This window comes from Esox lucius, chromosome 19 (assembly GCF_011004845.1).
Source record: "Esox lucius isolate fEsoLuc1 chromosome 19, fEsoLuc1.pri, whole genome shotgun sequence".
Lineage (NCBI taxonomy): Eukaryota > Metazoa > Chordata > Actinopteri > Esociformes > Esocidae > Esox > Esox lucius.
Genome location: NC_047587.1, coordinates 5,389,120 through 5,414,147, shown reverse-complemented (window position 1 = coordinate 5,414,147; position 25,028 = coordinate 5,389,120). Strand labels below are relative to the sequence as shown.

At 41.5% G+C, this 25,028-nt stretch overlaps 2 protein-coding genes across 5 annotated transcripts in view; one reads left to right on the top strand and one right to left on the bottom strand.

Moving 5' to 3' along the window:
• Window positions 1-3,013, top strand: part of tbxas1 (thromboxane A synthase 1 (platelet)) — an 81,419-nt gene extending 78,406 nt beyond the window's left edge. For all 3 annotated transcript variants that reach the window (XM_020056802.3, XM_010883338.5, XM_034288148.1), the window contains one exon: window positions 120-3,013. In XM_020056802.3, the coding sequence (XP_019912361.2) occupies window positions 120-200 (81 nt within the window). In that variant the 3' untranslated portion in view covers window positions 201-3,013. The remainder of the gene's footprint in view (window positions 1-119) is intronic.
• parp12a (poly (ADP-ribose) polymerase family, member 12a) lies at window positions 1,972-23,074 on the bottom strand. 2 transcript variants are annotated; one of them, XM_010883335.4, is made up of 12 exons: window positions 22,371-23,074; window positions 14,167-14,302; window positions 11,223-11,481; window positions 11,025-11,138; window positions 10,800-10,932; window positions 9,663-9,864; window positions 9,256-9,376; window positions 6,407-6,503; window positions 5,073-5,175; window positions 4,548-4,678; window positions 2,415-2,566; window positions 1,972-2,322 (listed from the first exon to the last, which is right to left on the bottom strand). In XM_010883335.4, exons 1-12 carry the CDS (start codon window positions 22,685-22,687, stop codon window positions 2,069-2,071), a joined length of 2,019 nt encoding a protein of 672 aa, XP_010881637.2. In that variant the 5' UTR covers window positions 22,688-23,074; the 3' UTR covers window positions 1,972-2,068. The 2 variants fall into 2 exon arrangements, with proteins under 2 accessions (XP_010881637.2, XP_019912360.2); XM_020056801.2 differs by having other exon boundaries at window positions 11,025-11,135.
• Window positions 23,075-25,028: the final 1,954 nt, after the last annotated feature.

Below are 25,028 nucleotides of genomic sequence, written 5' to 3'. Positions count from 1 at the left end.
TCAAGGAAACTGCTTTCTTACGTAATATGCTGTGTTGATGCAGTTTGTTTAAATCCTAGAGTCACGTGAAGAGAGCTGGTTTCCTCCAACATGTGTTATGTTGTTCTTTTATGTTGCAGGTTCCTCTGGAGTTGAAGTCTCACACCACTCTCGGACCCAAGGATGGTATCTACGTGAAAATCACCAAAAGAGAGTTTTAGGGAGAACCAGCGACTCCCCATGCAGGAGAAAAATAGACCCTCCTCTATTTGTTTGAACGCAGTGAGAAGAGCCATGGTGGCTCTCTACAAATCATACGATGTACTGTACTAGGTAACAGAGGCCACTACGTCAGACAGAGATAATTTAATTAAATCTCAATGCAAGATTGAACTTCACAGAACTGTTAGATGAACCATGTACTGTTACATTCACTCATTGTACATAATTCAAACAACACCAAACTGTGGACCATTGACTGGTTTAAATCCAAATTAACCATTAGAGACCAAGTGGCGAATGTTAGTCATTCTGATTTGGTTTCAGAGTCCCCTGAGTGGCCAATTCAGAGATTACACAGAAAAAGTTTGTTACCATGCATGTGAATTTGATTGGTAACTAAATAGTGAGACTGTGGCGTTGAAGGTTTTAACAAAGTATTTTCAGCTAGCCAGTAACACCTTAAATATTCAGTCAGCTGCCCTGGATCAGTGTGCATCATGGTTCACCAGCATCAATAAAGGTTAAAGAAATAAGTCCAACCTAGATTTATGTTACATGTACTCTGTGGTGTACTACTTTATTAATACTCTAAAATGTGCTTCAAGAGGCTCTAAACTGTGGGCCATGTTGTCAGATCAGTTAATGTACTGTGTGAGTACCCAAATCCCTTGTAAAAACACACTACCACAATCACTTTTGTACTATATAGTTTAATCCATATTAACAGTTGGAACTTCGAGTTATACTGTACATACCTGCCATTTAAGTAAACTCAACCAATTTAACCCAGGTGGTATACTTTTGAGTTATAAGATCTGTAAGGCATCAGGAATTTCAGAGTAAATAAATGTATCCATAGAAAAAAGCATGTTAGACAAATCATAGCAGTAAAAGAACCGAAACAACTTGTGGAGGGAGGTGCATGGAAACATAAAAACATTTTTGCCCAATATTAAAATATTAATATCATACATACCCCAATCAAAAACAAATGTTTCACAAGGCTGCACAGTATTCTACCATCCCTCTCCCTGTATATTTATGTCATCTTACAATATAAAGCTAATAGTCTATCTTTTTAAAGATCTTTTCAGGCATTCATGCATTATTGCAAAGCAATGAAAAAGGGAAATAGTGCAGGATTGAAACCGGGGACCTGCAGAGCCTTAGACCATGGCACCACCGTAGACCATATAAACTGGCTCTCAAAAGTATTTACCCCCACTGAACTTTTCTACATTTCATTGTGTTACAACATGACATCAAATTTGATTTAATTCGGAAATTTTTGCCACTGCTGAACACCAGTTCATATATTTTTTTTTAAGTAAAATCTGCAAATTGTTCTAAATTTATTACAAATATGAAACAGAAAATAACTGATAGCATAGGAATTCACCGCCCTTTGCTATGACATGGCTGAATGAGCAATGGAGTAACCAGCTGTCTGTGGAATTCACGTAATAAGTTGAATGTCCACCTGTGTGGTATTTAGGTTACACATGATTTCAGGTTAAAGACACCTGTCTTTGGGGGTTCCCAAACTTCATTATTACAATTGTTGACAAAAGCTACCAAGGAACATAAAAAAGCAAATCCAGAAAAAGGAATAATTTCACTATGGACTTTTGTGTTGATCAGAGGCAAAAACCTCATGTTATAACACAAAATATGGAAAACTAAGGGGATGAATACTTTTAAGAAGGCACTATATCCATTTTGAGATATCTTTTCAACCAAAGTTGTCACGGTTTTGCCCACCTACCAATATTTTTTTTTTTGGTCAAACTATATACAGTGGTATAGTAGTATCATGATTATATTGGCTGTCCTCTGTGTAGTACAGTGGTGTTGGCCCCTCTAGATTTCACAAGTATTCAATAAGGAACTCAGGGTAAATCTGTTGTTTCTCAAACACAACAAAAATCGATGGGTTCCTTTCTGAGTCGACACAGCTGTCGTAGAGGGCCTTGCCCCTGCCTTTCTGTGGCGGGCGACGGTACTGACTGCATCCTTTGGTAAACTCCCCGACCAAGACCAGAGCCACGAACATGATCTTTCTGTTTCTGCTCGACTTTATGTATTTGTGTGAGTATGATGCATCTCTGGCAAAGTAGCTTCCTGAAAATGAACAAGGAAAGTAAGTCAAAAAATGTAAAAACAGAAAGTACATTATAAAATCTAGTCGTGCTATTGATATAGCATTAGCTCACCTTGGCCATAAACTGTTCCATTGACACCACATGCCCTCCAGTCAAAGTTCTGTTCACAGATGGCCTCTATAATAGATTGATCTGTACCGTGGAACAGGTGTCTCTCGTCAACTGGTTTTCCTCCATTCTTCTTCATCATCTGTTCCTTCTGCCTAACCACAAGCACACAAAACAACAAATGAACACAGAAAACAACTAATGAAAGGGATACTTCAGCCTTACATATACAGAGAGCACTTAGCTACCACCACTGGCAAGAATGAAAATTAAATAGACACTATATAGAAAGTTTGCAATGCAATATAGAAAAAAAATATCAGTAATATACTGTATCTGCATTGATAGTGCAATGACAGTATTCACAATATTCATCCATTAAATAAATATTTTGGGTGCACACAAAAGAACGTCCAAAAATGCTGGTCATTCAAAAGTGCTATTACAATTTACTAGAGTATGCAAGGCAAAGTTAGTTTCATATTTGGTTTCTGTTGTCAATATCCACAGTCCTGGATTGTTTGGCTTAATACAATAGCGATTGAAGAATGAAACTGAATATCAACCACATGTCCATAATAAACACATTTTACCTTGCTGGACTGGGGAGTTTGTTTGAATGTGAAAATGTGTTGCTGCAATTCACCCAGCTTTCAAATTAAAGGGCACACCAGCTTCTGTTGTCAAATGGTAGAGCTGCCTCCTCCCTCTTCTATCAGTGTCACTAAGAACAGACTCCTCCCTCTTCTATCAGTGTCACTAAGAACAGACTCCTCCCTCTTCTATCAGTGTCAATAAGAAGAGACTCCTCCCTCTTCTATCAGTGTCAATAAGAACAGACTCCTCCCTCTTCTATCAGCATCACCAAGAACAGCCTCCTCCCTCTTCTATCAGCATCACCAAGAACAGACTCCTCCCTCTTCTATCAGCATCACTAAGAACAGCCTCCTCCCTCTTCTATCAGTGTCACTAAGAACAGCCTCCTCCCTCTTCTATCAGTGTCACTAAGAACAGCGACTATCTCCCCTCAAATGATACTTTCATACAGTTCACTACATTTCTGTTCAAAGTTAGGAAACAATTACTGACAGTGGTATGGTGTCTAAATCTTTTTTTTTATATATATCTTCTAAGCTGGTTGACCAAAGGTGAAAGTAAAACTGGCCAGGTGGCGGAGAGCTCATTTGACTTTGTTGTTGCTGTACTAAATTCTGAAAGGTGGGACCAAATGAGTGATATCTGCTGTACAGAATATTTGTTAAAAATTGTATCAATACAGATTTGAGTTAAGACTAAAAATAATGTTCAAATCAAAAAAATGTATTTCATTGTGGAAATCATTGCCATGATTTAAAAATAATGTAAATGTTTCTAATGAAAACATGAATCCTACATACCACTGGCCCTTACAGAGGGGTTCTGGATCCTACATACCACTGGCCCTTACAGAGGGGTTCTGGATCCTACATACCACTGGCCCTTACAGAGGGGTTCTGGATCCTACATACCACTGGCCCTTACAGAGGGGTTCTGGATCCTACATACCACTGGCCCTTACAGAGGGGTTCTGGATCCTACATACCACTGGCCCTTACAGAGGGGTTCTGGATCCTACATACCACTGGCCCTTACAGAGGGGTTCTGGATCCTACATACCACTGGCCCTTACAGAGGGGTTCTGGATCCTACATACCACTGGCCCTTACAGAGGGGTTCTGGATCCTACATACCACTGGCCCTTACAGAGGGGTTCTGGATCCTACATACCACTGGCCCTTACAGAGGGGTTCTGGATCCTACATAACACTGGCCCTTACAGAGGGGTTCTGGATCCTACATACCACTGGCCCTTACAGAGGGGTTCTGGGTCCTACATACCACTGGCCGTACAGAGGGGTTCTGGATCTTACATACCACTGGCCCTTACAGAGGGGTTCTGGATCCTACATACCACTGGCCCTTACAGAGGGGTTCTGGATCCTACATACCACTGGCCCTTACAGAGGGGTTCTGGATCTTACATACCACTGGACCTTACAGAAGGGTTCTGGGTCCTACATACCACTGGCCCTTACAGAGGGGTTCTGGATCTTACATACCACTGGACCTTACAGAGGGGTTCTGGATCTTACATACCACTGGAAGACCCTCCAGAGGGAGGGGTTCTGGATCCGTTTGATGCTGTGGATGGTGCTGCTAGCCATGGTAGATTTGAACAGCTTCTGTATCATTTGGTAGTCTTCCATCTGGCTTGAGAGTGGAACCAACTATGGAATATCACAGGTTTCTTTAGTGAGGAAGATTTCTCTGTGAGAAGTATGTCTGTGAGGTTGTGTGTGATCCAGGTCGATATGTACAGTGGGGAGAATAAGTATTTGATACACAGCCGATCGTTCAGGTTTTCCCACTTACAAAGCATTTAGAGGTCTGTCATTTTTATCATAGGTACTCTTCAACTGTGAGTGATGGAATCTAAAACAAAAATCCAGAAAATCACATTGTATGATTTTTAAGTAATTAATTTGCATTTTAGTAGGAAAAGTAGGAAAACCTGCAAAATCGGCTGTGTATCAAATACTTGTTCTCCCCACTGTATATGTAGGAACCAGAGGTCACAAATAAGATAGTAAAACCTGAAATATAAGTTCCCTGTATCAGTACCTCATAGTCTGTGGAATCAGACAAGGCTTTCTTGTCCCAGTGTGAAGGGATGGACGGAGACAACCTGGAGCTGTCATTAGACACGCTGCCACGAAGACCAAAACTATTCAAAAAGGATGTTAGAACAGATAAACATTCCTGTCTTGTTTCACAGTTACACAATATAATGTACTCCAATATAATGAACCCAGATCGTTGCTACAGTGTTTTCCAAACCTTAATAAGATTCCATGTCCATTTTTTTGAGAGTTACAAGAACATTCCATCAAATGTCAAAATTAACAGACGTAGAACAGGTTCATGCTAGCCAAAGAACCATTTTACTGGTTTAAATGTACCTTTTTTAATATATTGCACCAGCTTTGCGATCACTGCACAAACATTATGTAAAGAAGGAAATCAACATAAGCAATATTTAATTTCTGGACTTTTGTTGCTTCTACTCCTTTAGAACCTCTGTGTTCTGCCACCAACCTGGCTTGGACATTTTGTGTGGAGACTTCATTGAACCCAGAAAGGGATCTCTTGGTAAACCCCTCTTCATTGGATATACATTATTTCAAATTGTTTTGTGCTTACCTGAGGTATGAACTCCTCAGACTGGATTTGTTGTATGTTGTGTAAATAAATCCTAAATCAGCTGTTGGTGTACCGTTTGATCTTAGGAGGGCATGAGCTCTTGCACCAAATGAACACCTGGCCTAAACGAGTCATAACTGTCCCTGTCCAAAGTCCTCCTGGATGTGTTGCAGATTGAGTTGCTGCCTGATACTAACCACACCCCACAACACACCCCGATCATGCAACTGACTTGGATTCTGTTTAAAGACTCTGGTCGCAGCCCACTTGCATTTTTTGATCTGCTACTCTTCTGATCATGCAAAAATATTGACATGGCCCCGAAGGTCTTATAAATTCCACAGCAGAGGAATGCCCCCCCCCACCCATTCAGGGTCTGGTTCCTCTATAGGTTTCTTCCTAGGTTTGGACCCTACTAGGACGTTTTTCCTAGCCATTGTGCATTATCTCTTGTTGCTTGCTGATGTACAAAGGACTTTTTCAAATACATTGGATTAATTTAGGGTTGATGATGGAATGTTCTCTTAACTGTTAAATATCTGGACTCTTCTTGCAAAATGACCATATTGAATTAGGTCTACAAAAACGTTCTTATACCCTAGAATAGCTAGGATCTGGCCAATAACTTTATGTTGTTCTGCAGTAGAATAAGATATTGTACAGCTAGTGCAAGTTGAAATTTGTACATTCACATTTTCAGGAAAATTACATTCACATGTATTACAGACATACAGTGCAACTTTGAAGGACAATACCTCTTTGACTTAGCCTTCACATCTTCCTCAGATAGAAAACGAGGCCTTCTACATACCGGTCGTTTGGTTTTGTGACAAATATTCTGCTGATTCATCTCTGAAAAAGGGACAACAGCAAGGCATGCAGTACCAGTCAAATGTTTGGGCATACCTACTCATTGAAGGGTATTTATTTTGTTTAACTATTGTTCACATTGTGGAATAATAATGAAGACATCAAAACTATGAAATAACACAACAAATACGGAATCATGCAGCAACCACGGAAGGGTTAAACAGATCAAAGTACATTTCATATTGACCCAAAGTCGTGCTGATCTGCAGAGCAACCAAGCCATGTTGGTCCGCAGAACAACCGACTTCCAAACCTTAAACACACATTTTTATACAGTATGGTTATACAATGATATTAGGTACTCCCATTATGCTAATTTCTGGATGGATACTTCTCAAATCTTCCATCAATGTTTTTCACAACCCTCTGGGATTCGCTCCCCCAGCCACTACTTATCATGACTCAGCATATTCTCTGAAACTGATGGACTTCCTTATCTATGGCTCACTCATCCTCCCAAGGCATTCAAGGACAAGCTACAGGTCCTTCTGTCCTCAATATGAGATGAGAACAACCGCTCATTGCACTGACCATGGGAACAATAGTCGAGCCAGAGCACAGTTCACCACTCTCTCTTAACAATTAAACTGTTTGGGAAAACAATATGAGCCCTAGTTAAATGTTTTATCAATTAACACTCAATTAATATACAAGTGATCACGAGACGTTCTGTCTACTCTTCATCAGGTTAATGTAATATTTTATGAAAATATCCCAACAACCTCCAGGCTGTGTAAGGCAGAGGTGGGGGACTCGAGTCACATGACTTGACTCGAGTCTGACTCCAGTCACAATTTTCAGGACTTGTGACTTGCTTGATTAAAGTATGAAAATGACTTGACTTGACTTTGACTTGAGAACAAGTTGCTTGAGACTTGACTTGACTTGAAGTGGAAGACTCGACAATGACTTGAACTTATAATAAACAAACAGCAATAAAATAATTTTATATGTTGTGACATCAGCACCACTAATCAGCGTATGTGCCTTTAACGCTGCACAATTCAAACCGCGCCAAACATGGCAGACAGTAACGTTAGTCGAGCTCCACAAATAGTATCGTTTGGATACAAGGACTTCGAACTGGACCGTGTGAATAAAAAAAGATTTGCCAGATGCAAAATATGCAACAACGTCAAATTTCATTCGTCATTTTAAGAACCACAAGGAAAGATAAGAAAGTAATCTCTTTATATTCAGTTTCACTAAGATCTATAACGATTAAGTTACTAATGTAATGAATTAATCTTTTGTTTGTCATAATTTGGCCTTGGTTGCATATTATGTTTTATTTGTTTTCTTGTTAGAAATGTGACCATTATCATTACTGAATACGTCTGGTAAAATGGAATTTGACTATAACAGTGGCATTGCCTGAATTTTAATGTTGATGGGCATCTTAAATTGAGCGGGCATGTATATTATTACACGTAGGCTATAATGTCTGTATTAAATGTGCGCATTTTCAAGTGTTTGTGGATTGCGTGTGGAAACTTAAAAGCATTGTGCTTACACCATAACAGTTAACTTTACTACATGAAAGGCTAACATGGGGGCGCCGATGTGATTACTAGCACCTAAACATTTAGAAGAGTTTTATTTTTTTACTCATACAGACAAGAATAATTACAGCGTAATTACATATTAGGCTGTTTTTCAGTCACAATAATTAGTTTATAAGGTTGTTATTATTAGCCCTTATTACATGGATTGGCTGAATTCCAGTGCAGAATGCGTGTTATTTCTTGACAACAGACCGTTGCCATGAAAAACAGCGCATTGCTATGGACGCAGCAGGATTCTAACCAAAGACGGAATGGACTATTTTCTTTAGAGGAAGCAATACAATAGTTTTTAAATCAATACATTCCTTTTGAAATCAATATTTTGTGGGATAAGGTATAGCGAGGCGGTTGATATAGCGAATACAACCCCTTCAGGCTGATTCAAGATCCCTCCGCTTCGTCCCCCCAAAAAATTTTACCGCGGAGGAGAAAAATATTTTATTTTGAAATCGAGCTTCGCACCGAGCGCACGTCAGAAACAGAGGACAGTGTGTGTGTGTGTGTGTGTGTGTTCATCTCTTTAGTACTGTGACTTGACTTGATTTGAAACTTATAAGGACTCGACTTGACTTGCTTAGGGTGAACCCTTGACTTGACTTGCTTGATTTATCTGAACTGTGACTTGAGACTTGACTCGAGACTTGATGGTTAAGACTTGAGACTTGCTTGGACTTGACCATGTGTGACTTGTCCCCATCTCTGGTGTAAGGGCTATTTGACCAAGAAGGAGAATGATGGTGCAGCATCAGATGATTTGGCTTCCACAATCAACAGCCAACAAATGCTCAGCACATGTGGGAACTCCTTCAAGACTGTAGGAAAAGCACTTCAACTTGACTATCTCATGAAGTTGGTTGGGAGAATGCAAAGAGCTGCCATCAAGGCAGAGGGTGGCCACTTTGAAGAATCTAAAATAAAAACGTCACTTGATTTATTTAAAGAAATGTTTGGTTACCACATTATTCCATGTGTTATTTTATAGCTTTGATATTGTCACTATTATTCTACAATGTGGAAAATGGTAAAAATAAAGAAATACCTCTGAATGAGTAGGTGTATCCAAACCTTTGACAGGAACTGTACTTTCAGACAAAATACTGATTGCGACAAATACTTCATGAAAAGACTTGCTGCTCACAGGCTGTTACAAGGAGTATACTGTCCAGTACCTTTGAAATAGAGAATGTACTTTTGACGTCCACATGTGAATTCAATATCGCTGTCAGGGTCAGTTTGGTAATCCTTCTCCAGAGTAAGGGAGTCAACAGATGCCTTGTTCATCATACCACCCTGCACAACATAAGACCACAGCAGACCAAACCACAGAGGTCGCTGTAAAATCTTCATATATTTTCGGTGATTGCCACAATGAGGATTGCAAAGGGAACAGATTATTTTGTACAGCCTGAAGAACAAGTTACATTACCCGAATTCTAAGATCTGTTTCTGTTAGTTCAAAACTGGGCTTTGCAGTTCAAGCTTTCTTATTTGGTGTATAGGGGAATAGCTCGATGGCTGACATAGAGGACATGGTATGAATTCAATATTGACAGGAAGGATTATGTCAAAAACTGACCTCCTGGCCATACTCTTTCCACTGGCCACACTCATCCTTCCAGTACCACAGCCATTCTGTGGTGAGCACAAAGTGGGGGGGTTTGGTAACAGAGGACACAGTGGACAGACGACGAACTGGAGAGCTTCCACGTGTCATGGTGGGGAAGTTCACAGGAGGGCTCCCTCGACTGAAGAGAGGGAATGAAAACTGTCTTCCACCACTGAGGAAAACATAGTACTGATTAGGGGAATATTTGAATACCTGAAATAACCAAAACTTTTTTGGTTGAAATAAATAGACTTGCATGTTATTTTTCGAAATATAAAATAATTCCAATCGGACATTTTTACATATGACTATATACCATGACACTGAAAAAAAAGTATAACGTTCTAAGTCATTATTATAACATGCGCTCCTGCACACGTGTTTGTTGTTTACGTTCCTCGATCAAAGCCGTAGTAGTGTGGTCCGGCCCAGTCAGTCAGAATGACGCAATATATACTTCTTAGCCTACTGCTAGCAAGTGGATTAAAGTCAACTAATACAAGGGAAGATGGAATATATTTACTGAATTAATGTTACCTCCGGAAATAAATATTTGGCCACAAAACGCTACGTAAAGTTCAGCTGTGGAATCGAAAGGCAGCTGAGAGTGCAGAAAACGGTGAGTTAAGCAAATAGCATATAGCCGGCTAGCTTATCTAACTAGCTTCTCTAGACTATTCCATTGTCTTCTAGTTCTCTAGTTTTGCGTGTCAACCACACCGCTTCCTCCATACACGCAGTGGCTTATTTGTCACACGAACATTGAGCCGATGTTACATGAGAACAACACCCTGTCCTTCATGCGTTATGTTGTAGCGCCCACGTGGTATCAGTAGTTTTTTAAAACATGTATTTCGGTTAATGGAATACTATTTGAATAACAACACATACTATTCGTATAGTAAAATATGGTCCAATGCACATACCTTGTACTGATCTATAATAGTCACCTGCAAGTACATCATTACATGATACATGTATTTAATTGTTTTAAGTAAAATAATACAATTTAATATCAGTATCTAATCAGATGTGTTGATATAATTTTCTCTGGATCTGGTATGACAAACCAAATCCACACTAGACCAGATATGTTGACAGTTGTACCTTGTGATAGTTCCAGGGTTACAGTATTCCTTCTCCACCTCTACTACATTTGGCAGGTCTTTCCAAGTCACCCCATCACTCTCCAATACCTGCCAGTTGTAAGGCAGGGGGCAGTGGATACGGACACACTTATCTGATAGAAGGTACATCCACAGAAGAACACAGACACACTTAAAAAAACAGTGCTGCAAACCAAAGCCCAGATGAAGTTCAGGTCGATGTTACCTTTGAAGCTGCAGTGTCCACAGAGGAAGTAGAGGCAAATCTCATTCCTGTCACTCTCACTGATGGAGTTAGAAGAAGGCTGTTTCCCAACTGGCTGAATGGCTGGAGCTACTGCTAGACGATAGATCCAGGACAGACACAGTTAAGCTATCCGCAAAACTTGATATCTACATGGATTCTGTGATGTCATTACCTTACCAGCAGTTCTTTCTTTGTGCGAAAGGATGATTAATTTATTTGCGTAGATCCTGTGGATAATCCTGATGTTCTCTTGGCTTAATCCTCGTCCGTTTAGGATCTTCCTAGCGGTTGCGTCGATCGTGTGGGCCCTCTTACATCCATTCCCAAACTTACAGTCTCCCTGGAGGAAGTGCAGGCAGATGTGGAGGCTGGTACAGGTCGTTTTAAATCTGCAGGACCCATGCTCACCAACACCCTTGTTGTAATGGGAGCAAATCTAGAAACCATTGAAAGGAGACAGTAAGACATCCAGAGAGCATACATGCTGAAAACCTTTGGGCATCATTGTATGACTGCAGGCACGTCTTTTGTTGGACTACAAAGTTTTCTTTTGTGTGTCTTTTATATAATTTTTATGAATAGACTGTTTTAGAACTATTACTTTTATTCTTATCAAAGCATGCTTGTATTATTGATCGGCTTGAAAGAATTCCTGAAAGTAGAATTGGAATTCTGTTCGTTTGTGAGATTCTTGTGTTCTACTAATAGCATAAGTGTCAGCGGTTTGGAATGTGTGTCTAGTCCTCTCCCATTCCAAGGCCTTCTTTGTTTTGATAAAATGGTCCTAGACACTATTGGGTCTGTAGTAAGTTTCTGTCTTACTGGAACACATTGTGAGAGAACGGTAAGAGGGGATACATGTATATTTTTACCGGACCGCGTAAGAGGAGCCGGCTAAGAAGAGTGAATGTCTCTTACTGAGTGAGTGACCGACCCACCCACCCACGCACTCTTGTTAAATAGCGTAGTGGTTAGACAAGCGGACTTGTGAACTATAGGTCCCGAGTTCGTATCTCCTCGCAGGCGAAGCGAAGTACGCATTGTGAATTATTCCGTATTGATAAAAACTTCTCTGGCTAAAACCGAAAGCTGTATACGGTTATACAGTGGCGCCTGTTTCTGGCATTGAATAGTTCATCTTCAGTCTGGCTAGAAATTGCTCAATTCTTATGATTATTCCTAAGAAGTTAGTAGATACTAATAAACCTATTACTGGCTAATAAGCTGTTAAAACGGCCAGTGGCAAAAGCCATACAGTTCATTGATGCTATTTGTGGTGGAGGTAAACTAAATAAGAAACATTAGTCAGTTTAACACAATCCTCAATGGAGTCTAGCGACTGCTGAAATTTGCTGAAATTTGAATCTATTGAGAGAAACTACATTTGTTAATTATTTCTGGTAGATTCCACGATTTTCTCGTCTTTTCACTTGATGAAAAAGTTAGTTATCCTCACCTTTATTGATAGTTATTGTATAAATGTCATTCATGAATGAAAGAAAAGTTGTTTTGCCATGAAAGAAAAAAATATGTTCTTATCCCATACGGAAAGTAAATGTATTTTAAATATATTTTTGAATACATTTGGAAAAAAATATTCCTGAATACATTTGGTAAATATATGTCAAAATGTTTGAAATTGGCCACTTAAATATATTTATAAAACATTTATTTAATGCATTTTTAAAATGCACATCAGCCAGGTGGTGTCTCAAACCTGCAACCTTAAGTTCCACATTCAGGTGCACTAACCACTACTCCAAATGGAATTATATCAAGAGGCAAGTAGTGGTCTTAACAAGTTTTCTTTAGTACGTTAGACTATATTTGTGACTATAAGATGAAATGTATTTTGGTAATATATATCTATAAAATCTGTTTCACCTAAATTCAGTAATTACATTTCAACTTTTTACTTTCACAGGATCTGAAAAATGCATTTTAATATGGGCTTCAAAATACATTTTGTAATGTATTTTCTATAATGCATTACAACTGTAATGAGAGCATTGTTGACGGTGAAATACATTTGGCCAAAACTGAAATGTATTTATACATTTTCAAATACATTTCCAAATAAAAGGTGAAATACATTTTGATACCTGAAATGTATTTTGAATAAAGATAAATGCTTGTACACATTTTTAAATGCATTTCAGAATAAAAGGTGGAATACATTTTGATGCCTGAAATTTCTTTTAAATTAAGTTAAATGTATTCGACATATATTCTACATACATTTTGCATGGGATGCCATGAAATTAAATATCTTTGCCAGACTTGCTAGCAATTGCTTAATTCTTATGGCTATTCCAGTAAAGCGTATCACTGGCTAAATGTTTTTAAATTATTATTGATCAGGAGATTCAACAAAATTATCAGATCGAGGGCTTGCTTTGAAATTTCAACCCATGCAAAAGGGCCGTGGCCTGCGTCGGGGTAATACCAGTGATTGACGAAGCCTCGTTTAATCACGTGCTTGTTCCTAAGCCTCTTGAGAAACTGCAGGCTTCTATGGTTGTTTGGTGCGGTTTCGGTGCCTAAGGGCTCATTTATAAAACTGTGCTCAGAATTCACGTGGAAATGTTGCGTACGAAATGAAACACAAAGTGCATACGCACAAAAATATTAGGATTTATAATCCACATCCCACACCAGTATTCTTTGATAAATCACAACCTACTAGAAATTAACCGCATGTCTTGTCCCACCCTATTAACCCAGACAATTGCCTATAAATGACAACTGAAACTCCCCAAATTAATATTAATCGATACTGACTCCATGACTGCAGGGGTTGACCCAGGGCACCGAGCTTTCGATCATTCCCACTCTGTGCCCTTATAGCCACATTAGGGCAGTCAATAGCTCCGATTACATTTGGGAAACCTGGACATAGCTGCAAATTGCACTTTTTTAAAAATCTAATCTAATATCTTAATCATTACCAGTTTGCCTTAAATTATGAAGATTTCAAGGAATTCGTGTTAACTCAGCTTGTCATAATTCAGGTGATTTTGATAATCATATTTCATATATAATCCCTGTGTTTCCTTCTTAAAATTTAAAATATTCAATATTCATATTTGTATGCCTAGGTACTGAGGCAGGGGCCACCCACCTCGGGTATCAGGTAGGAGTCATTCTGTAGCAGTAGTTGGAACAGCTCTGCCTCCTCCAGGTCATTTAGGCACAACCTTTCTAGGACACGGGCATTCTGGGTAGTATCCAGACAGTGGGAATTTTTGCAATTGTTTCTGAAAAGTGGTCAAGACAACAGGCAGGCTCAAATCTTCAAATGATTCGAGTAAAGCAATAAAAATACAAAACTGCAAAAACCTGTCAAGAAAAAGTTTGACAGTCAAAATGTATTGGGACCCTTAATGAAGTTGAACTTAAATGTACGCAATAAATAAACAACACAAACAATGATTCATATATAGGGCTCAACTTAAGGGGGAACCGTATACTTTTATTCAGGTCATTCCCAGAAAGTTTTCACCAGGGCATATTCATAAAACAGATAAGGAAGTGTTTCAAGGAAGGAATTGCAAAAGGTAATGTAAGCGTTGGCTGGGTATATTTAATATAGGATTTTTAGATTAACCTCACTAATCTTACTTGAATTGCATAATTTGTAGGGCTGAAGCCAAGCTTTTTTCCAGTTTATGTCTTCAAATAAAGATATAACATACCAGAGCATAATGACAATGAAACCAGGCGCTGCAAGCTTTGAGGAACCAATTGGAAGGGGGGCGGGGTTGTATATGGGCGGAGCTTTCCTGGGCGGATCTTCCCTGCAGCAGATAGACCCTTCTCGGTTTAAACCCACTGTTCACACATAACCAACATGCCGTCGTTGAAAGCGGAAGTGCTGCATTGCGAGACATTCAAAAGAGGCTTCACGCCACGCTCAATCCAGCGAGACCGCAGCGCTGACCATGGTGGAACGGCAGACGGGGAAAAAATAGAGTAGTGTTGTTGTTATTCTTTCCTTCTCCGTAGCGGAAAGCCAATCAGAGTATAGCGAAAACATCTTGTTACCGGGAATGTAACTCTGGTTATATGAGTGGAGCTCTGCCCCCTAGAGGGGATGTAACTCCGGTTATATGAGTGAACCCGCTAACCGGCGCTTATGTCTATGGGAGGTGGCAGGTAGAGAGGAGAGAGTAGTTATATTTATCACTCCCTGAGAAGACTAACTACCCTGAACATAGTTAACATAGTTCTTACCATTACACTGAATAGGGAAAGGAATAGAGCGTGCACAAGCAAAAACATTAGACCTGCTGGCTGCAGGGCGAGAATGAGGGAAAAGCCGCTCATTCACGCCACTGCTCATATCCAACAGGGCAGACAGAGACAGAGAGAGTGCTCGATGAGTCTCTAATAGCCACCGATGGAGGCACACTAGGGCATGCAAAAGGACTTAACAGGCTCAGACACCAGTCTGCACAAAAGAACAACTTACACCCAAGCAACGCTTAGCTTGTTTATTGAAAGGAAAAGATAATCTGGCTGAATCTGAAACGCCATCAGACTCAGCCCCAACTCTGCTGATGGAGGAAGAGGCCGGGGTCGTGAGGGCAACGTGGCCAATCGCAGCCCGCTCCATGCCTAGTCAGGACGGTCTGGGTTTCTTAGACGGTCACAGAGTATCCAGTCTGGGGGCAGGTTGCCTGCGTCGCACGGGAGGAGGAGCAGGAGTCGCGGCCGTAGGAGGCGGAGGCAGAGACTTGCGGGCGCTAGCGTCGTTTAGCAGAGTAGAGCGGCTAGCCAGGGGGAGGTGGCAAGATAATTCCTTCCGTCCCTCGTCTGTCTTCTTGAAAGAAGCTATGGCTGTATGAACAGGGTCGCCGAATAAGCCCTCCTGGGATAGAGGTGCGTTCAGGAGGGGTGTGCGATTGGCGTCGCGTAAGGAGGACAGAAACACCACGGAAGAAGCCACTGCGCGTCCGGCGCAAACCGTCTGAGCCTGGTTAAGGTGGAGGATAGCTTTTAGATTAGCTGCTACCTCTTCGACGTCACGTGACGACGGAGTAGGTGAACGCTCTAAAATATGGGAGGCCGCCAATGCAAGGAGAGCAACGTTGTTCGCAGCGGCCAGGGCCTGTGATCCCAGGATGTAAACTTTATCCCAAAGCTGCCTCGTGTAGCGGTCCTTGGTGGATGGCAAGGCAGGCTTCTTCCCCGACAAGCCCCAGGAATGCAGGAATGCGCGGCCAACTCAGGCTCTAGAGGAGGGATGGCCAAGCTGATGGGAGTCTGCCTACCGTAGACTCTGATGAAGGTAGCGTAGGGTTTCACCGGAGCTCTGGCAGAAGCTGGAGAGGACCAGGAACTCTCGGCGAAGGCTTTAAAACCACGGACCTCAGGCGCAGGGGAGGGCACCGGTTTGACACGCTCCGCCCAGGAGCCGAAGGACATGTCGGAAGGTTCCTTCGGTGTCGGCAGAGGAGGCAGGGGAAGCCGAATACGTAGCGCTACTCTCTTAAACTCCATGTGAGAGGGCACGGGCGGAGGGAAGCAGCAGAAGAGAGGTCGTCATCTAGTTCTCCCCAGAGACCCGCCACCTCAACCCACGTGGGAAGGGAGCGGGTCTGTCGGAGTCAGGGGAGTCGGGTCCTGCGTAGGAGCGTCCTCCTCAGACATCTCATCGTCGTCGCTGCTGGAATTCCACGCGGCGGAGACGTCCACTTCCTGTTCAGAAAGGTTTGCCCTCTCTACACGTGTAGACAGGGACAAAGCAGCACAGGAGGAGCAGGCCGGGGGTCGGTAAGACCCTCGCGAGCATGGGCCGGTCCCAGGCAGAAAACACACAAACACTGAGGGTCCTGATCTGGTGATAGGTCGGCGCAACGGCATGCGGCGGCGAAACATTCCGAGTTGCCCTCGATCAGTTAATACGTATTTAGTAGTGCTAGTTTTTGCAATCAACCCAAACAAAACACCAGCTACTATTTAGCTGTATTTTAAAAACAAATGTAGTGAAGGCAGCTTCCTTCACTACACTGCTCAACACAGCGTTGTGTGAATCAGTGCTAATAGCTGCTGTTCCACTGCTCCCAGGGCAGCGTGTGTGAGGAGACTTTTCCTTGTCACACGCCATGTGATGTTCTCATCCCATCTCATGACAGAGGGCGGAGGAACTCGGTGGGCAGCAGGTTGCATGAGCAGTTTCATTCATTAATGTTACTTTTGCGCTTCACTCCTTCCTGCTGGTGGCAGTTGTTTTGAAGGGAGTGTTGCGTTTTCTAGGGCTAGGGGATTGATTGGGAAATAATTTTGTAGTTGTACATGGTACAACATCGTCGATACATTTGCTAATAAAACCGGTCATGGACTCTAGGTATTGTGTATTCGTTGATATTGCCTCCAGACGCCTCTGGGATCATTTCCCAGTCTGTGGTGAGGAAACAGTCACATAAGTCGCCGTCCGATTCGTCCGTCCATCGTTGAATGAACCTCGTCACTGGCTTCTCTTGTTTTAGCCTCTGCCTGTAAGCAGGGAGCAAAAGTATCGACGCATGGTCTGATTTGCCGAAAGCAGGACGGGGGAGGGCCTTATATCCATGATGAAATGGAGAGTAGACATTGTCAAGAGTGTTTTTCCCGCGTGTCGGGAAGTTGATGTGTTTTTTTGAACTCCGGTAGGACTTTCCTCGAATTGGCGGCAATAAAATCGCCCGCAACAATAAAGGCAGCTTCCGGGTTTTAAGCATTCAAGCCTATCGATAACTCGAAAAAGTTTGTCGAGCGCAGCCTCAGCGTTGGCTTGGTGGTGGATGAACACAGCTGTTAAAATGACTGGTGTAAACTCCCGGGGGAGATAGTAAGGGTGACATTTAATCGTAAGATGCTCCAGATCAGGAGAGCATCCAGAAGAATTGCAGTCCGTGTCCCGACACCAAAGATCGTTTACCATGAAGCAGACACCACCCCCTCTGCTTTTACCGGACTCTGCTGTTCAATCCTGCTGATGAATGGATAGCCCTTTCAGGAACAATGGCCGCATCTGGGACTGAGGGCTCCAGCCATGTTTCAGTGAAAACCAGTACGTTACAGTCCTTAATGTCCCGCTGGACAGCTAGAGAATACTTGGGAGAGGAGCACGGTTTCCACACAGCCACAGTCGGACCAAAACTGCACCCCACTTTCCACGTTTTCTCCGTCGTCCTCCTTTTCCAGTTGTCTATGAGGCCCTGAATCCTTGCAGGTGGTATAGCTGCCCATTCATCTTGGCAAAATGCCTCCAGGTCAGGCAAAGTCTTTGGTCGTCTTGCATGAACCGCACGTTTGAGATCTCCCCAGAGTGGCTTGAGGATATTAAGGTCAGGAGACTGTGACGGCCACTCCAGAACCTTCACCTTTTTCTGCTGTAACAACTGGAGGGTCAACTTGGCCTTGTGCTTAAGGTCATTGTCGTGCTGGAAAGTCCAAGAGCGTCCCATGCACAGGTTGTTTTGTGGCATTAGCGCAGTAAAGGCTTCTTTCTGGCATCTCGACCATGCAGCTAATTTTTGTTCAAGTATCATCAAATTTTGCTCCTTGAAACAACCACACTGTCTTTTTCCAGAGAAACCTGTATTTGTCCTGAGGTTATCTGTGGATTTTTCTTTGTAACCCAAAATATTCTTCTGGCAGTTATGGCTACAATCTTTCTTGGCTTTTTATCAAGAGATCCCCAAATTTTCCAATTCTTAATAAGTGATTGAACAGTACGGACTGGCATTTGCAAGGCTTTTGATATCTTTTTTATATCCTCTTCCATCTTTATGAAGTTCCATTACCTTGTTATGCAGGTCTTTTGACAGTTCTTTTCTGCTCAATATCAAGCCTGCTTAGTCCATCCATGTGAGAGCTAACAAAACTCATTGACTATTTACATAAATGACACTACAATGTAAATTAGTGAGTGTACAGCTTGTATAACGGTGTAAATATGCTGTCCCCTCAAAACAACTCAACACACAGCTAAGTGAACATTTCCAAATTGGGCCCAATTAGCCATTTTTCCTTCCCGGTGTCATGTGACTCGTTAGTGTGACTCGTTAAGGTCTACGGTGTGAATGGGGAGCAGGTGTGTTAAATTTGGTGTCATCGCTCTCACACTCCCTCATACTGGTCACTGGAAGTTCAACATGGCACCTCTTGGCAAAGAGCTCTCTGAGGATCTGAAAAAAGATGGCTATAAGAAGATTGCCAGGACCCTGAAATTGAGCTGCAGCACGGTGGCCAAGACCATACAGCGGTTCAACAGGACAGGTTCCACTCAGAACAGGCCTCACCATGGTTCACCAAAGAAGTTGAGTGCACGTTCTCAGCATCATATCCAGAGGTTCTCTTTGGGAAATAGACATGAGTGCTGCAAGCATTGCTGCAGAGGTTGAAGGGGTGGGGGGTCAGCCTGTCAGTGCTCAGACCATACGCTGCACACAGCATCAAATTGGTCTGCATGGCTGTTGTCCCAGAAGGAAGCCTCTTCTAAAGATGATGCACAAGAAAGCCCGCAAACAGTTTGCTGAAGACAAGCAGACTAAGCACATGGATTACTGGAACCATGTCCTGTGGTCTGATGAGACCAAGATAAACTTATTTGGTTCAGAGGGTGTCAAGTGTTTGTGTCGGCAACCAGGTGAGGAGTACAAAGACATTTGAGTCTTGCCTACAGTCAAGCATGGTAGTGTCATGGTCTGGGGCTGCATGAGTGCTGCCACCACTGGGGAGCTACAGTTCATTGAGGGAACCATGAATGACAACATGTACTGTGACATACCGAGGTAGAGCATGATCCCCTCCTTTTGGAGACTGGGCCACAGGGCAGTATTCCAACATGACAACGACCCCAAACACACCTCCAAGATGACCACTGCCTTGCTAAAGAATCTGAGGTGAAAGGTGATGGACTGGCCAAGCATGTCTCCAGACCTAAACCCTATTGAGCATCTGTTGGGCATCTTCAAATGGAATGGGGAGGAGCGCAATGTCTCTAACATCCACCAGCTCTGTGATGTTGTCATGGAGGACTGGAAGAGGACTCCAGTAGCAACCTGTGAAGCTCTGGTGAACTCCATGACCATGTGGGTTGAGGCAGTGCTGGAAAATAATGGTGGCCACACACCATGTTGTGTTGTGTTATTTTGAGGGGACAGGAAATGTACACTGTTATACAAGCTGTACACTCACTACTTTACATTATACCAAAGTGTCATTTCTTTAGTGTTGTCACATGAAAAGATATAATCTAATATTTACAAAAATGTGAGGGGTGTACTCACTTTTGTGAGATACTGTGTATATATGGGGAGCAGGTGTGTTAAATGTATACATTCATTCCACACAGACTGATATATTTCAAATGTTTTTTTCTTTTAATTTTGATGATTATAACTGACAATTAATGAAAAGACGACCATTGACAATTGCACAAAGGAGGGCAAGACACAAAAGGTCACAAAAGAGGCTGGCTGTTCACAGAGCTCTGTGTCCAAGCACATTAATAGAGAGGCGAAGGGAAGGAAAAGATGTGGTAGAAAAAAGTGTGCAAGCAATAGGGATAACCAGACCCTGGAGAGGATTGTGAAACAAAACCCATTCAAAAATGTGGGGGAGATTCACAAAGAGTGGACTGCAGCTGGAGCCAGTGCTTCAAGAACCATGACGCACAGACGTATGCAAGACATGGGTTTCAGCTGTCGCATTCCTTGTGTCAAGCCACTCTTGAACAAGACACAGTGTCAGAAGCGTCTCGCCTGGGCTAAAGACAAAAAGGACTGGACTACTGCGGAGTTGTGTTCTCTGATGAAAGTAAATTTTGCATTACGTTTGGAAATCAAGGTCTCAGAGTCTAGAGGAAGAGAGGAGAGGCACAGAATCCACGTTGCTTGAAGTCCAGTGTAAAGTTTCCACAGTGATGGTTTGGGGTGCCATGTCTTCTGCTGGAGTTGGTCCACTGTGTTTTCTGAGGTCCAAGGTCAACGCAGCCGTCTACCAGGAAGTTTTAGAGCACTTCATGCTTCCTGCTTCTGACCAACTTTATGGAGATGCAGATTTCATTTTCCAACAGGACTTGGCACCTGCACACAGTGCCAAAGCTACCAGTACCTGGTTTAAAGACCATGGTATCCCTGTTCTTAATTGGCCTTAACCCTATAGAAAATCTATATAGTATTGTGAAGAGGAAGATGCGATACACCAGACCCAACAATGCAGAAGAGCTGAAGGCCACTATCAGAGCAACCTGGGCTCTCATAACACCTGAGCAGTGCCACAGACTGATCGACTCCATGCCACGCCGCATTGCTGCAGTAATTCAGGCAAAAGGAGCCCCAGCTAAGTATTGAGTGCTGTACATGCTCATACTTTTCATGTTCATACTTTTCAGTTGGCCAACATTTCTAAAAATCATTTTTTTGTATTGGTCTTAAGTAATATTCCAATTTTCGGAAATACTGAATTTGGGATTTTCATTAGTTGTCAGTTATAATCATCACAATTAAAAGAAATAAACATTTGAAATATATCAGTCTGTATGCAATGAATGAATATAATATACAAGTTTCACTTTTTGAATGGAATTACTGAAATAAATCAACTTTTTGATGATATTCTAATTATATGACCAGCACCTGTATGTATGTGTATATATATACACACACAGCTCTGGAAAAAATGAAGAGACCACTGCACGTTTTTCTTTCCTTTTCAAAGATGACAGAAGGGTTAAAGTTAAGAGACCACTGCAAATTGAAAGCTTCCACACTCAAAACTTTATTTTTCAACTATTTTGGAAAGAAAAGAAAAAGGTGCAGTTGTTTCTTAATTTTTTCCAGAGCGGTATACATATCTACATACAGTATATATATTATATATACACACACACTGTATGTAGATATGTATCTACTGAATTTAATCTTCTTAATCAGTAGATTTAGAAAATGTTAATCTATTAGTTACAATCGAAATCTTAAACCCAATGGCAGGGCACGTAGAATTCTTTAGACACACCTGTTTATTGTTGACACATCAAACCGGTTGACACCCATTTATTCCGGGACGCAGCTTCCTATAGTTGGGGAGCTTTAAAACGCCTAGTGGATAATGCCCGATAGACCGCCACCGCTGCGCAGGTGCCTTTATTCTACTTTTTGTGAAGTAACCCTGTTTTCACTTTCAAATGACGTAATCCATAGATTAAATAAAACCCCAAAATATTTTAAATGTCAAAGCTTAGGCTGTAATTATTCAAAATTATTTCAACTGTTGTAAGCCAAAATTGTACAATTGCGGAAGGCCATTTCTGTATCCTAAATATTGGGTACTTACCCGAACATGCAGTTACCAGATACATAGTATCGGCACAGGTGTAAGTTTTCGCACAGACGACAGTCTCCAAGGGGGCTTTGACAAACTCGCAGTGATGTTTTGGCAACAATAACACTGTCCTGAGGGAGAACACGGTGCGAAGCTTTTTCTTTACCTTCGCGGATGGCAAATCTCCCGCTGTCACAAAGTATTTCTTGTAGGAGCGAATCTGCAACAGTGAACCTTTTACTAACAATCTGTTCAAGATGCTTATAGTCCAAACTGCCTTCATTTCCACACAGAATTTTTGTTATATATTGAGACACGGCAGACGACATCTTGGTGCAGTAACTAGGATTTTGCTGATTAGAGAGAACGCAAATGAACAACCCGTTTTCAATGGCTCGTTTTATTAAACGATGCGAACCAATGGGTGAAAGGAGCCGTTCAGTTGAAACTATATGAAAAATAAATCATCCCACTTTTTCTCCGTTATATCCTGTAGACTAGCATTTTTCTCATGGTTCTGTGTCGTTTTTTCTTTCTTTTGGAACCAGCAGTCGTTGAGAGCAAATGCACCGGCTCTTTTTGGTGAATGGAGCCAAAAGAACCAGCTCACCGAAAAGACTCGGACAACCACCAAGTTTCCTCGGCCATTCGACTCACTTCCGCAGAAACGAAACTAATGCATTGAGTCATGCAAGGGCGGATCTTTGGTTGTAGCTGTGTTTGTTTGTTCTTCCGTGTGTGAACATGCACCCACTTATTTCCTATTGTCGTATACTTAAAATGCATGACGGCAAATTGCATTTTAGCGCACTTACAGTACATGATTGCAAATAGCATAGTATAACTGAAATAAACTAACAAACAATTTTTAATACATAATATATTTCAAAAACATTCGGAGGACATGGTCGGTGTGTTAAAATGTGTTGGGTAGTTTTACACTTCACTGCCAAATTCGAGCTGGTGTTTCTGTGTGTATCACAATGAAAACCAGAGAATTGTCTGAGGAGGCCAGACACAACACTGTAGCCAAGCACAAACAATCTCAAGGTTACAAGTCAATTTCCAGAGACTTTGATGTAGCTATTTTCAGAATACCTGTTATCCAGGAACATGCCTACTTACAAAACTCATTGTAAATTCATGTCAACGGATTTATCGAAGGGTGTAAAGCACAGATTCAAGCTGAACAATGAACGGCAGTTTCATATCACCATCTGTCCCCAAATCATTAAAAAGGTGTTTTATGGAGATCCCACTTCTGAGAGAAAAACTAAGTCCCGCTGCAGTTTTCCAAAACATAGGCTACCCCCTGTGGACAGATGAGGCAAAATGAGAGTTTTTGGTAAAACTCCCCATCTCGGTGTCGTCATGAAGACGGTGAACTGTTCATCCATTCGCTAAAATGTTGACATTGCAAAAGTCACCTCAGGTCCAAAAGACTTGTCTGTCTGAACCTGCCGTGCTGGTGGGCCTAATAAGACACAGTAAGTATGATGTGTACTGATTAAGTATTACAATAAGCCAGAAGAACTTCAATGAAGTCTGACGAAAAATATGCCATTTGAATTGTTTTCAATGTATCCTTAGGGTCACTGTCTTGCAGTAAGATCTACAAATGTTCACTTTGGCAGGGTCATTTTCCAAAGGGTTTACTAGGAAGTGTGGCTCAAGGATGCATTGTTACAGAACAAGAACAAGAAACTTACTTTACACTGAAGGTGTCTGATATGACTATTGATAGATTACGTTACTTTTTTGTTCACTGTTGTCATGCTGTTTTTTGGATTATAATAAGAAAATCTTAAACTATGAGCACTTTGATATAATTTAATATTTTTTCCTTAGCATTGTCGAGCAGCAACTTCCAACTAGGAATTTAACTCTCTGGTTTGGCTTGTGTACCGTCTGTGTTCACCCATTATTAAAAGGGCAATTATGCAGATTTGTACTGTTCAATAGCATAAAAACAAGCTGCCCCTTAGAAAACAGAGCCCATTAAAAACAGAAACTTGATATTAAGTAAATAGAAGTAATAATGTGAACTGACCACATGATGGTGGTGCAGTATTGCTGAACAATAGAACAACAGGTTATAATAACATGGATGCTCTATGTGGGAACATTTTATTCCAACATTTTATGTTGAGTTTTCCTTTAGCCCACATGTAGGATGTGCACTTCAAGCAATAATTCATTTGCTATGAATATATTGGTTGGTCAGTAGGTCTACTGTTATAGCTGTAAAATAGTGGTAAACTGTGGATACACAGTGAAGCTGGTGCTTTTAAAAAGAACAATGTAGAAAAACCTGGTGAATAATAAAAAACAGTAATTTTACTTTTATTACAGTATAAAATGATGAACAAACATGACATTCTGATATCTTTCATTGGCTAAACCCTTGTGATGATCCGATTGGAGTAATCAAATTACATGTTAGGAAGGATCAGCCATTGACCAACTGGATCATCTAAGGAATCTCAAAGTCCCACAGCGTTGACTACATTACAATGTCAGATGCCTTCTAAGGTAATGTCCACACGGGAACTGGTTTGCATCTCCAGTTATGTGCTCCAACCCTTTGTAGCCGACACACCATTTAGCTACTGAATGCGTAGCATAGCAATGAAACCAGTGTCCTGTGTGTTTTCTCTCCTGCTGAGTTGT